Source organism: Gasterosteus aculeatus, chromosome 13, assembly GCF_964276395.1.
Source record: "Gasterosteus aculeatus chromosome 13, fGasAcu3.hap1.1, whole genome shotgun sequence".
Taxonomy (NCBI): Eukaryota; Metazoa; Chordata; class Actinopteri; order Perciformes; family Gasterosteidae; genus Gasterosteus; species Gasterosteus aculeatus.
In genome coordinates, this window is record NC_135701.1 from 17,257,643 (window position 1) to 17,271,190 (window position 13,548).

Below are 13,548 nucleotides of genomic sequence, written 5' to 3' on the forward strand. Positions count from 1 at the left end.
GGCTCCAGTAATGTATACATGACAGGTACTAATGGTGGAATTTGAATGTACAAAAACGTGTATTCAAACTTAAGCCCTCATACAGTAGTGAATTTATCCTTATCTGATAATTTGGGACAAAGAATGGCCAATTATTTGAAATATTCAGATTGACAAGTGTTCTGAATGTACCTTTCTTCGTAAACTAAACGTTTTATCCAGCACAAATTACTTCCCTGAGAAGATTGTATTGTTATTCTTGTGCTCTCAGGTGGTGAATGTTTGTAAATGTTGAACTTTGCTAAAAGTGCACCTAAAAAAAACATGAAGATGCCACTTGTTTTTCGCATTCTGTGCTTTATTAAAAGTTCATTTTCATGGTAAATTCTCTTTCTGAATGTCTAGACCTCATTTGCTTTCAACTAATCAATAAAACACTCACAATTGCTAACGTGTACTTGATTTCTTTGAGATATTTCAACTTCATAAAATAATTGACAATTAATCATTTTATTAACTACAGCCTGCACCATTCAACATAGTTATCTTCACAAATCAACATGTGATGAGAGATGTAATGCTAAGAGCAGGATTTGCAATTACAACTATACAAACACTTTTGGTTTAAAAAACTGCCACATATGAAAAAATCCTCAGTTTACATTCAGGAGCAGCTGTTGATCTTCTGCTGGCGTTTTATGGCACAGAAGAAATCCCAGCCACCGTCTCATCAGATGGGGACAGTTCAATTACAAAATAAGAACATTAAAAGTAATTTTCAAGACACTTAAGGAGAAAACTGAGCTTTGACCCTGCAACCAACGGACTGGGCATGGCAGTAACCTGCCGGGGGGGGGGGGGGGGGGGGGGGCGTCAGGTCCGCGTTAGTTTGTCCGGGGGCATAAATCCTGCGTCTCCCAGAGTTCTGAGGGCCACCCTGCCGCTGGGTCGGATGGTGAGCCATGTGATGCTGCCGTTGTTCAGGCCCATTCGTAACCAGCCCTCTGGAGGAAACTGTAGAGCCCTGAGAGAGCAAAGGAACGGTATCAACAAGAAACAGCACTCACTTGACTACAGAAAAATGTGCTATTTTGTGTTCTCGGCCCTTTAAGCGTTTTTGGAAAGTTTAACTCTTGGTCAGGACTAACTAGACGTACCACGTGCCCCTTTTTGAACAGCTGCACGGTCAACAAAAAAAAGCTGAAAAATCAACATTAAACTGGAATTTTATTTACAGGAAATTCCTTGAAGCACAATGACAAGAAAAAACAATCTTAAATGAAAAATAAGGCTGCATAGTTTATACACGATGGTTAGCAGAGCAAGAAGACTGCACTGTGGCCTCGGCTGAGCCGGGACCAACAGGTCCACACAAACCTGCAGACGAAATAACGGATGACATTGGCATGACACACGATGATCTCGTAGCTGTCCTCCTTCTGCTTGGGGTCGGCCCGGTGAATGTAGCGGCGGAAGGCTGCTTCAATGCGCGCCCCGTCTTCGTGGTACTGCTGGAGGACGGCACAAAGGTTGAGGGCCACCTTTGTCAAATGAGCGGGTTCTGTTTGAACCCCTCAGTCAAAAGGCGTACAACGCAGGGAATCCACAGAGAGTTCGGCTCCAAAATGAGGCCTATGAGGATCTCTATTTGGAAGATATTACTTCTACGGTACTGAATCACTGAAGGCAGTAATGTCTTTTTAGAAAAGGGGTCCTCATCACTACGGATAATCCAGCAGAGTAACCAGGACAATGTTTTTGGAGAGGCACATTGTCCAGCTGTTGAATATTTGGAAGAAAACTATAATCCTCCTACCCAGCTGGAGACCATTTGGGCGGGGGTTCACCAAAACTAAACTCAAATGAATGAAATATAGATCACCGTCTACTAGTCCTTTCAACATGGCATTTTGGAGATGAACTCTTCCTGTGACATTCCCGGGGCAGTGCACTGGCAAATGACAAGCATATGCAAATATAGAAAACCAGGTGCATTTTCTCTCACCACAGCGTCAGGCTTCCAGTGAGTGACCGGTGGAACGGGCTCGATAGGGGCCCCCTCCCTCAGAAGATCACAGCTAACAAGCTCCACTCCTGGACCCGTATGACATTCAGGGCAGGGGGAGCATGTTAATATACGTTTGCATTTCACCTGCTATGAATTTTATTAATATTATGACAAAATGAAGTATATGGTATACAGTTCAGCTATCACCGGTTCAAGTAGCTATAAATGGCTAGAGATATCGCTAGCACATTACACCTGTACCACGAAACTTCGTTTTGGATTACAGTTAATGTTCATGACCAAAGTATCCAAGAGAATCATGTAGACAGAAACTATGCTCCACCTCCACCTGTCAAAAAGAAATGAGGCATCCACTACCTGCGAGGTGTTTGCTGATAATATTGGCCGTCTCCGTAGCCCTGGCCATGCTGGAGTGGATCATGATGTCGTACTTGAGGCCCAACGCCGCCAGCCGCTTGCCCGTGAAGTCGGCCTGCTCGCGGCCTGTGAACGGAGACACAGCGTTTTGTCAGGAAGAAATTGTGGTCGAGACGACGGGAAAGCAAAAGGCACCGTTCTGCCGTCAGGCGGGTAATGCGCACGCACGTGTGCATACACTCAACACTCATTGAACGTAGTTCCGAGCGTGGGTGTGTACCCGTGACCCCGTGTGGAAACTCGTACCCAACGGCGTGAGGATCCTCTCTTTGTCGACGGTGCCGCTCAGGTTGTACTGGGAGTGTCTGATGAGGAGGATGTTGCGCGTGGCTTTGGGTTTACTGGTGTCCGGCTCCGAGCTCGGGTCTTCTGTCGCCGGCGTGCTGGTCTTCTTCCCGTTAGTCAGCGTATGTGGGTCTCTCCTGAGCAACGCAGGTCAGATGAGCTCATTTTGAGTTTAGAGAGGCTTTGTCTGTCTTAATTAACTTGAGGGATGGAAAACAGGTTTAACACAATGATTTAAGATGACGATCACTACAAGACAAAAACCTAGTTTAAAGAAACCCTAAGATTACTTTTTTTTTTTTTTAAAGGTGCCATTTATAGCAGATTGGCTTGTGTATAACTTTGTCCAGAAATAAGTATTGCAACCAAAACCACCACAGCTCAACCTTTACATTTGAAAATCAACATAAATGTCCCAGTTATAGTTAACCTGCCATTAACTTGATTGCTTCTTTTTTTTTTTTTTTTTTACAGATTTGGCGTTAAATCCAAACTTAATGGACGAGAACAAAAAGGAGGAGGGGGGGGGGGGGGGGTAACGCTAATGTTAAATCAATCAGCAAAGAGGCACGTACTTATCCCAGTTAAAGTCCCACGCGTGTCCCGTGGGTGCCGGTGTGTGGCTGGCGGGCGTCCACGCCGGCTGCGCCGCCTGGAGCACCCCGAATATCGCCCGTCGACCGGCCGCCTCTCCCGGCGGCTCGCCGATTGATCCGCGGTACTCGGCGGCCGCACCGGCGGCTAACACCAGGACGGCCGAGCCTCCGGCGACCCCGCAAATGAGTTTCAAAGTTTTCCTGTACGACATCCCGTCGACCCCGTTAGGAGGAATCAAACTAGTAGCTACTAGCTAATTAACGTTAGCCGGGCTTAACCGGTTTACCTTTAACGGAGGTGCTAACGCTGTTTCGCTTTTCAAATGCGTGGCTTTCTATTAACTCAACGGGGGTTTAATGGTTTACTTCCAACTCCATCAAAGGATGCGGGACACGCTTTCTGAGACCCGACGTGTCGTTAGCTGGAAACTCAAATTAATAAGCTAATAAACGCAGCGGTTCCCGACAAACACTACGGTGGCTCGCTTTCTTCTTCTTCTTCTTCTTCTTCTTCTTCTTCTTCGATGTGTAACGGCAGCTGACATCCGTGAAGTGTTGTACTGCCGCCCTCTCCTGGAGGCGCTTAACTCCTACAGTGTCCGGTTTGTCACTTTACATCGTTAAATCCGCTCTCCTGCACTGGCGAGTGGGAATTAAATATTCTTTTGTTGGGCAATACATTACTCTAATAGAAAATGAAGATACAACTTTTCGAATTATAACCAACTTCTTCCTGGAGCGAGGAACCTACTCTAAAGTTTTTCACTTAGCGGGGACACACGGGGTAAAACAATTAGGACAGCATATGGGTGCCTGGCAAATTACATTTAAACAGAAACGTAAAGGATGGAAGCTAGAAAATAAAACCATATTACACAAGAGAAACAGTTGTGTTATTCCAGCTGTTTTACCAACAAACAGCTAAAATAAATACCCACAGTTGACCAGCATATTGTGTGACTTTATCATGGCACGTGATACGTTGCAGCCCATCCAGTCTCTCATTGAACCATTTAACAGGTTCTATGTCGTCACCGATCGCTTCGTTTTCCGATGACGACTTTGCGCGTTCTTCAGCTTTTGCGCAGGTCCCAACTTGAGCCGCTTGAGAGCGCTGTGATCCATACATCCACAGTGGGAACTAGAGCTGGAGTTACAAGTCATTTCAGCAACTTAAATCTCAATCTCAAATAGGCGCCTATTGATATATCAGAAGAACAAAAAAATAGCGACGTGAACTTTGTGTAAAGGTGTGTGCACGCGCATTAGACGAGGCGACATTTAATGTCCAAGTGGACGTTTAGTGTCTCTCCCTCCACCCAAAAGACACCATTGCATGGTCCTCTTCCACTCTGAGAGACATTTTGATTTCCCATTCATTAAACGCACAGCAATATGAACGCAGTCGGTTGAGAGGGTTTTTTTTGGGGGGAGTGGGGGGCGATTATAATTATCCCGCATTTGCGCGATCCCCGCAGTGCAAACGCAACCTTCGCGCGGCGTGCAGACACTTCTTCTGCACACGGAGGCTCCACCTTTTCAAGCGGTCCAGTGACCTCAGCAGTGGGCCGGACTGGGCGGGTGGTGTCTGCAGGCTTCCAGTGAGTGAGTGAGCGAGCGCGCGCCGTGGACTCCGCGCCTCTCTGCGTCTGCGGGATCTATGCGGCTGCGGCGGTAGCGAAGGCGCACCTTTTAGAAGGGTCTGTATACAAAACGAAAAAAAAAACGGGATCTTTTTTTTTTTTCTTCTCTTCTACATGCGACTCCAATCGGAATAAATAATTGAGGAATGTGGAAATTACAGAATGCCCAACAGCGCTGGAAAGAGATTTAAACCCACCAAATACATCCCAGTGTCCACTGCAGCCACGCTCCTGGTGGGATCGACCACTTTATTTTTCGTCTTCACGTAAGTTTTTATGCATCGACCTCTTCTCATTCGAATGCATTCCGAGATTTGCCCCCCCCCCCCCCCCACACAGATTGCACGCACACGAGAGTAGATTCTCAGCTCGGAAGTTTTTTTGTGTTGCATGGCTGGGACTCTTTTGAGAAGTGCTTCGGCATGATTACATCGGTATCGCTCCCGAAAGGGTGTTTTGCAAATCGCAGCGCTGCCTCCCGGGAGCGCGTTCGGGCTTAATACCTGCGAGGCGAACTTCCCACAAGCCACGCAAGTTCACCGCGGCTGTTACCGCAGCTTACAGGCCGCAGTTACTCACGTCCCAGGGAAGAAGAAATGCCGCAGGCAGTTGTTGGTACAATTAAAATGGTTGCATTGGCTCAGCGGGCGGTTGCTGTGTGATTCATGCTCACTCGGTCACCCAACCTGCAGCAGGAGCCCTTCACCCATAGGTGTTCTCTACCAACAGCCGTGTGCAGCAGCCCCCCCCCCCCCCCAATGACTGATTACACAGGTCCTTTCTCTGTCTAATATAAACGTGAATTCCCCTTTTTGTGAATTCCTATTCTATTGTGATCACAAGTCCCATCAGCTTCTCAGCCCCCCCGCGTCTTGTAGGTGTTCCGTTTTTAGTGCAGAGCTTTGCCCTGTAGGGTGGGAGATGAGAGCAGGTACGGCGGTGTGGTCTAAATCCCTAAGTGCCGACCCCCAGGGGGGGGGGTGGATTCCTTATCAGTGGAAGTATGAACCGGATCGAAGGAACCCCGGAGGAGGTGTTTACAAATCGTGTTGGATTCCACTAATCAACACTTGGAACTGACCTTTTTAGTTAAGCTGTCATGTTGTCTGGCAAAGCATAACACTGCAGAATGGGGGAACTCTTTATTTCTATCGTTGATAACTCCTATCCCCCCATAACGTGTCTCCATTTGTATCATAAATAATGTGTTGTTTTTTGGAAACCGATCTGCTCGGTGTAAAAGTGCAACACCAAATATGTTCATCACTTGTACAAAGAGGAGAAAAGAGGAAGGAAGAAACCGAAAATGCTTGAGCTGCACCTTCTAGTGGTTTTGCATGCTCGGTCTCAGGTCAACGACATACGGTGTTTGTGGGGGTCAGGTCTGATTTTAGCTCTTAAAAACCTTGGCGCTCCTTAAGGTGTAGTCTCTACGGGGCTTTGACATAAACAAGTCCACTGGGGAAAGACTGTTGTGATTTAATTAGAGATCAGCATTTTGTTTGCAAACAGCAGGAGCCAGATTATTCTGCCTTTTTAGAGTAGCCCTTACTTTGCTGGGGTCAATCTGCACGTCGAGGTCCACCTCCCCCGGCAGATGGTTCAAAGGGGTGAGGATTAAGACTTCACTCGGTTGCTCTTTCGTTCCTCGGTAAAAGGTCCGGGGGATTGAGTCTTAATAATGGAGCCCCCTGGGGAGCGGTGCACATCCAAACTAGGCCACGTCGCCTCGTCCTCAAACACACACACACACGCACAGTCCATCGCGTTTAAGCCAGTCTAGCCGTGTCTTTGACAACGCCACGCGTACAAACCGTACAACGGTGGTGTGCAATAGATGCATCAGAAAAACAGGTAAGAAAAGTAGGAACATTTTACATTTCTATGTTGCCAACTGTGTTTGGCAACCTCAAGCTTCACCCTGCAGGGGGTTAAAGAACCACGCTAAGTCCATCGTAGTCACGTACAGCACAGATCTATTCTTTTGTAATGTCTTGGCTGTGTTAGAGGTCCCACTGTTGCCAGCAGGCCACTCATATGAGCGACGTGGGACGAGACCCGGGGCCAGTTCTCACACACACACACACACACACACACACACACACACACACACACAGGCACGTGGTCCAACGTGTGTTACCCTGCTCGGCTTACTGATGCATGACAGCTTGTGTTTTCTCACACAGATTGAATTAGAAAACATCAGTAGAGAATTATTTATGCCTCCATGACCACGACTCATCACAAAATAGGCTGATGATAAATGAATCTCTTAGTCACGGTTAAATCACGATATTATCCCGGCCCGGTTCTAACCAGATTCTGTTATATAGTTGCTCAGACCTCTCGCTGTGTCTAATGTTTTCCCCGTGCTGTACGGCTGCACTGAAGAAGCTTTCTTTTACCTTTTTTTTTTTAATTAATCCCTCAGGATGGCTTCATCGGCCATCACATGAACTGCCGGGGCAGGCCATTATTCTTTGTTGTCAAGCAAAATAGTCCAAACGTAAGGCCCTGCGTGGATAGAAGTGTAAATACTGTCCAATGTTTGTCTGGACGAGGCCTTGATTCAGCAGCCTGTGCCGCGTGAAGCTGAATTATGAGCGGGGTGGTCAGTGGTGCAGCCATAATCACCAGGCTGAGAGCTGCACACGAGAATAAGCCTGTCAGGAATCTAATCTTCAGCTTCCACATCTGTTTCCTCCTTTTCACTGCACGTTGGTTGAGTCGTTCTCCACTCAGGTCCTCCCCGATGCATTGTTTTGGAACTCCGTTCTTAAGGAGATTTTTAAAGGTATTTCCGACGTTAGTTTGAGAGAGTGCAGAGTCGTCGAAACATAGAAAAATGGGGAATTATACGCTGTTAAAACAAGTGCTCATGTATTTAACCCTTCAGGTTATTATGCATACGGTTTAATAAAGAGCCATTTACACGGTTGATTATGTATCTAACTCATTTAGTTCGGGAACTTGCCACCACGTCCTCTTTCTCTGGATTGTAGCTATCGTAAGTAAAATATCCTTAATAAAAATTTACCTTCATGTAAAGTCATTTTACATTAACTACCACGCGATGCTGTTTTTGCGAGCCGGCAACTTAATTTTACTTTACAGGGGGCTCGAGGTTTCAAGTTGGGGTCATCCGTATATTCTTTTGGTCCTTATTTTAAGAAGGGGGCTCTCTTCTCCGTTCAAATTGCAAAAGGACAAAGGGAGATGGATGTCAAATGCAGTTGTCAAATACAAATCAATTCTGTTGCTGTTTTAGAGATATCCAAGTCAAGGAACCTGTCTTGCTGGTACATTTGAGGGCATAGTTCATGACATCAGCAGGTTGATTTCAACACACCCGGCCCCCTTTTGTGACAAATATTTCTTTCTATTCCAGTTGAAATGCTTTTGTAGGCTTAACATTGTTTATTTTTTAAGAGAAAGTAACTTATTTTCCATTCAACAGATGGCTCGTTGTGTTCACCCGTCCCCTTCTCAGTGTGCTCTGTGTAACATTGGGGCTTTCCATGTTTTATTAATTAAAAGTCCAAAGGCATAATTGAACGGTGGTTCTTCGACCCGTGTGTCATTACACACACAGAGCTGCTATCCTTTTTTTCTTTTTTTTGCTCAAGGGTTTCTGTAAACAAGCTTGTAACCATTAATGCCTCGCTGCTCGGTATCAGTTTCCATTAGAGCGCGTTTTCCTTCCTCCTTGTTGGTTTAACCCGTGCTGTCTATGCTCTGTGGCAGCCCGGCCGTCTTCGTTGCTTTCGGCTTTTGTTTATTTATTTACATACGTTTGAGAAGGAAAGCGCATGTCTCAGGAGGAGGAAATGACCCGTCGGCATGTCGTGAATATGCTCCCGTAGCTCGTTCTCTGTCTGCTCACCGACTAACGCGTGTCAACGCAAGAAACCAGAGAATTTCAGCCTCCCTGGTTGCATTTATTTGCAGCTTCATGAGAAATGTACAAGACTTTTGGGTGATTCTTTCCCAACTTTGACCTCTGAAAGAGCTTCACAAAATCCATCTTCCAAGACACCCATGAGAGAGGGACGTTTTTACTCTTAAGGCGAGCTCATCGATATTCCTCTTCTTTCCTCACACACCGTCACAGCTTTAGGCTCCTCGGCTGAGATGGATAAGAAACCATCCCGTCCTCGTGTCGCGCAGAGGATAAAACTCGCTTATCTCGGCAGGGCCAAAAGTAACCCACAGACTCACAGGCTCACCAGGACCGAATATTCCCTCAGCCTAAAATCCGTGTGGAGCGGAGTCCTGCTTTGTTGAGATAACCGGGGATGAAAACAGTAGCAGGTCGCGGTTAACTTTGTCGGATTAGATAAAGATGTAATTTCCTCTGTAGGTCCTCATCCATCCGCACCGAGAGTGAGAGGTTTGGAGTTATTTCAATTCTGCTCTCAGTAGTCACTTAAGGGGACAGCCAACGGGTGTTATTTCTCTTTGAGCTAATGTTTGGCCACATTTATGAAGGGAACATTCTTTTTTTAACATAAGTCTTTGTGCTTTAGACACCATATTTGAGCATGTGTGCTGCTTTAATTTGTGGTTTGTGCTTTTCCACAAGGCCAGTTTCCGATCTGAAGGATCCTCGCGCAGCCTTAAAGGATAACAACGGGTTATTTCTCATACACGGGGCTCTTTGAGCTCTATGGGCTTCACTTTAGACTCTCCACCTCTTACCAGTGGCTTGGAGCAATAATGTCTCTCAACCTTTTTTTTTGAAGCATCAGTCATTTAAAATGCTTGTTCTGGATAAACACAGAAAGAAGCCTCCTGGAACATCCATTTTACATGTACGATGCTGCATTTATCTTTCTATTGTGTGTTTGTTCCTAAAAAGGCACAATGGCCAATATTATGTGAAATGCGCTCGTTGGAAATAGCGAATTTGCTTTTAAAGCTTTTACAGCAGCTACATGGTGCTTACGTCTAAGTGGAAGACCCATCCCCCAAAGTCCGGATCACTCAGAAGCAAAAACCCCTTTGAAGCTCCGTTGCTTTGATATCATGTAACGCCAATCTGACCAACGTTCTATTTAATTCCATCAGCACTGTTTGGATATCCAGACAGTGATTTATAGTTGTGATGAAAGAAGAGACCAATGGCTCCCGAGTAGTCTTTGTGGGCCTCAGAGAGTCTCTAAGTGAGAAATTGTTCAGTGCTAGAATGTATTTGATCGTGATTGATCAGTTAGTTTGTACCTAATCACAGCCCTGTAGAGCGATCGTACGCGTCCCGTGGTGGAATTAAACCGAAAGGAACTTTTTGTGTTTTGTAGCAACGATTTGGAGTTGTGTCATTGTGGTTTACGTGACCAAAATAGAAACCGAGATGTTGTTGGAAGGATTCTGTTGGACCTTTATTCCAATGTCATACATCCGGAAGTCATTTCAATGGTGGACACAGCAGGGAAACTCATCATTTTACTCTAGCAGGAGCTTGTTACTGTGTCTGAATCACTCATATGCACGTTCAGCCACTCACTGTTTGACAGCGTTGTGATCAAACATAAGCTTTGATCAACTGTGTCAATGTAGCAGAGTATGTTTCTGAGTGGGACTCAAAGGGCTTTGAGTTGAGCATTTACCAAACGGCTACATACATGAAACACACGCACATGAACCAGGCCCGTCTGCCCGGTCAGGGAGCCTCCATATATCTATCTGTCGAGCAAAGGTATGTCCAGCTGTTATGTCTCCTCAGAGTGGAGCTTCTCGTTTGGATCAGGGGTCCAACAGAAGCCATTTTTAAAGGCACCTACAGGGGTCTTATACTGTAATCTCAATGACAGAATAACTCCTGTGTTCTCCGTCCCTTCTCTTGCTCACAGTCCTAATCAAACCCGAGCTGCTCATACCGTGGAAAGGCAAACTTACTCTGAAGAGACAGGTCATCGTGAACCACCCACCACCGGGCCTTTAATGGTTCATGCCGGCCTGAACAGCGCGCTGCTTGCAGAGCTTTCATGCGGTCAGTGCAAAACCGCCTCCATAGGTATTGATGAGTAAAAAATGTCAAGTCTTCTAATCTCATTCCATCACGGCCCTCTTGTCACCGCTTGACACCTAGGTTAAGATAATGCGGACAGATCCTCTCCCCTGGCTCCCAATCATGCATCCCAGAGCAGGGCAACCGCCTGCTTAACATGCCACACAAACCATTGACAACTTTGAATCACCTCAAGCTTCAGGTCCGGGCTGGTTTCCCTTGATTTGGTTCCTCGGCCATTTTCATTAAAATCTGCGTTGCTGTATCCTACTTGACACAAAAAAATAATATTTTAAAGCTCAATTTTAATGTTCAACTTTGTACCAAAAAGCAGTTTCCTTTGTTATTGTACATTTATGATAAAGTTTATTATTGGATGTCAAAAATGAAAAGTAGCCTACTGTTTCGGTGCAGCCACTGAAACAAATGCATTGCATAATCCTTCACCCTATATACAATGTGTACAATGTGTTTTGTGGAAGGATTTAAAACGGGTGCTAATTTCAAAAGAACAAGCCATCTGCATAAGACCATATGTCTTGAACGGGGGCAGATCATTGTGTGCAGATTTGCATGTTTTATCATAAATGTATAAAAGCACAGACATCCTAATCTGTAACAGCAGGTGATAAAATAATCAAAATGATAGCGTGGTCCTTTGCATGGTTTTCAAGCAAATATCAAGTTAAGCAACGGCTTGAATTTGTCTGAAATTAATGGAGTTGGATGAATATTTAGATGCATATTTGTCTCACTGTAGTTTGAGGCTGTTCCTTTCCGTCTATTTAAAGTCCTTTTGGTCTCTCTGAAGCACTGACTTTGTGGCGCTCTGGTGCTTGCCAAAAAGTTAATTGTGCCTTGTGATGCCATGGCGGAGCTAAATGGATCCATGTGGAATTCAGAAATCACCGTGTGGGCGAAAAGTGCGGGAAAAGTGCAGCGAGGTGCTCTCAGAGCCTCGAATAAACCGAGGCCTCCTGGAAAGTCTCCTCCTGGGCAACATGTGGGATTAATTTTAGACCTCCAGCCTCTCCCTCCGAGGGCGTCTCCACCCTGTTCCCCTCATGTTGTTTTGCCAGAGCGAGGCCACGACGTGGTAATAAGTAGAACCAGATCACACCCGGCTTGCTGAGAGCTCAGGTAGTCTGTGGCAAGCCGAGGCTCCGGTGGTTTTATTCTGATGACAGTTTCTTAAACTCTGAAACATAAAACCTCAAGCTAATATTGTTTTTATATTGCCGCCTGATGGGTTTTTATTACATACGGTGACATTCTATTAATATAGTTGATCTTTGGAGCCCCGGATCCAGATCCCTTGTTGGACTTTCAGCCGGTCACTGTATCATAAACTGTTTTATACTTTTAGAGGTTCATTGTTTCTTCATTTGAGCTTTTCAGCTCTCACTCCATCATCCACTTGCATACCTAAAAGTGTAATGGACTCCTCCTGGCAACAAAGGCTCACACAGCAGAAATACAGCCCGTCCTTTATTGTGGATTTATTTTAATGCCGGACTTACCGGTTTGTTTGCTGCCAAAGTGAATGTGAAAGTGAAAGTGAGCCCCAGCGAATCGGTTTAATGAAGAGCCAGTTGCTGTGTTATCCGTTTGTCAAATGTCTATTTAAAACATAAAGGCATTGTGTGTGACAGCGAGGGTTTTTTAGAATGAGGTTTAATTCACAATGCAGGAATGTGGTCAGGCTCCGTTCTCTGTGGACTCCAGATGCACTTCCACCGTAGTGTGTAGTGTGTCTGACGGTGATCTGGAGAGAAATACCTGCCACACTTTGAATCATGGAGGTAGTTTTGAAAGGGCAGAACGCAAACTCTTCTTGAGGTTCCACGTCATCCAATTTCAATACTTGAAGTATTATGAATTGGTTTGTTTTCTCTCCTCTTGTGCAGCTGTGCTATTCATATTACCCAATTTGGCAGACGAGAAAAAAAAAGATAATGATGAATAATCATTAGAATGAAAATGAAGTGAATGATATCAAGACTCAATTGTCTGAGCGGTTTCCCGCCACGTTCATTGTAAACTGTGCAGAGATCGAAAAGCTTAACACACGTGGCCACTCTAACTAAAAGGCCGTTCACTAAGAACACCCCCTGTCGGCTGGTGTGGACGTGAGGCGGTACGTCGTTGTGCAGCCTCACGTGCTTAAGTCCTCTAACTAACGTCCCAGCTAAGGCGCTTCATCCAAGCTTATCTCTTACAGGCTGAGGAGAGTGTTTTCTGTTTGTTTTGCCTCGTGGCTCGGGAGAATTGACTGAAATCATTTATTTGAGTTGAGCTGTAACCCGAAGCCTGACTTTTTGTTTTTTTTAGCAAAGCAGTTAATGCAAAATAGCAACCGACCTGCAGCCAAATAAGGGATCAACTACAACAGGGCCCTTGGGTGTCCGTGCTCAGAGCACCATGGATTCAGTGCCACATTACAGTGCCACTCCAGATTTGGATCTGAGTCTGTCTTAATCTGACCTGCACACGGCGTTGATGTAATTGAGTGACCTGGCTGCAGGCTCCAGCTAAAACCATTTGATCAGAACTGACACCAACAGCAGACTGTTACTGCTAATTCCCACGATA

General features: G+C 45.5%; 2 protein-coding genes across 5 annotated transcripts in view; one reads left to right on the forward strand and one right to left on the reverse strand.

Annotated features, from left to right (window-relative positions):
- Window positions 1-316: 316 nt before the first annotated feature.
- Window positions 317-4,275, reverse strand: pgam5 (PGAM family member 5, serine/threonine protein phosphatase, mitochondrial). Of its 4 annotated transcripts, none has more exons than XM_040196607.2 (6): window positions 3,286-4,275; window positions 2,672-2,847; window positions 2,366-2,491; window positions 1,985-2,073; window positions 1,357-1,487; window positions 317-1,003 (listed from the first exon to the last, which is right to left on the reverse strand). In XM_040196607.2, exons 1-6 carry the CDS (start codon window positions 3,516-3,518, stop codon window positions 853-855), a joined length of 906 nt encoding a protein of 301 aa, XP_040052541.1. In that variant the 5' UTR covers window positions 3,519-4,275; the 3' UTR covers window positions 317-852. The 4 variants fall into 4 exon arrangements, with proteins under 4 accessions (XP_040052541.1, XP_040052540.1, XP_077943685.1 ...); XM_040196606.2 differs by having other exon boundaries at window positions 1,357-1,490; XM_078087559.1 differs by having other exon boundaries at window positions 1,985-2,077; window positions 2,364-2,491.
- A 336-nt stretch (window positions 4,276-4,611) lies between these two features.
- Window positions 4,612-13,548, forward strand: part of zdhhc8b (zDHHC palmitoyltransferase 8b) — a 44,752-nt gene continuing 35,815 nt past the window's right edge. The window contains exons 1-2 of the mRNA XM_040196585.2: window positions 4,612-5,006; window positions 5,111-5,215. Coding sequence (XP_040052519.2) covers window positions 5,112-5,215 — 104 coding nt within the window. The 5' untranslated portion in view covers window positions 4,612-5,006; window position 5,111. The remainder of the gene's footprint in view (window positions 5,007-5,110; window positions 5,216-13,548) is intronic.

Coding starts and splice junctions, on each gene's coding strand:
- pgam5 (XM_078087558.1), bottom strand. CDS start 3,518: ATGTCGTACAGGAAAACTTTGAAACTCATTTGCGGGGTCGCCGGAGGC. Junction 2,492..2,671: donor GAGGATCCTCACGCCGTTGG/GTACGAGTTTCC, acceptor CTCCGTTCACAG/GCCGCGAGCAGGCCGACTTC. Junction 1,491..1,984: donor ACTGGAAGCCTGACGCTGTG/GTGAGAGAAAAT, acceptor GCCGTCCTCCAG/CAGTACCACGAAGACGGGGC.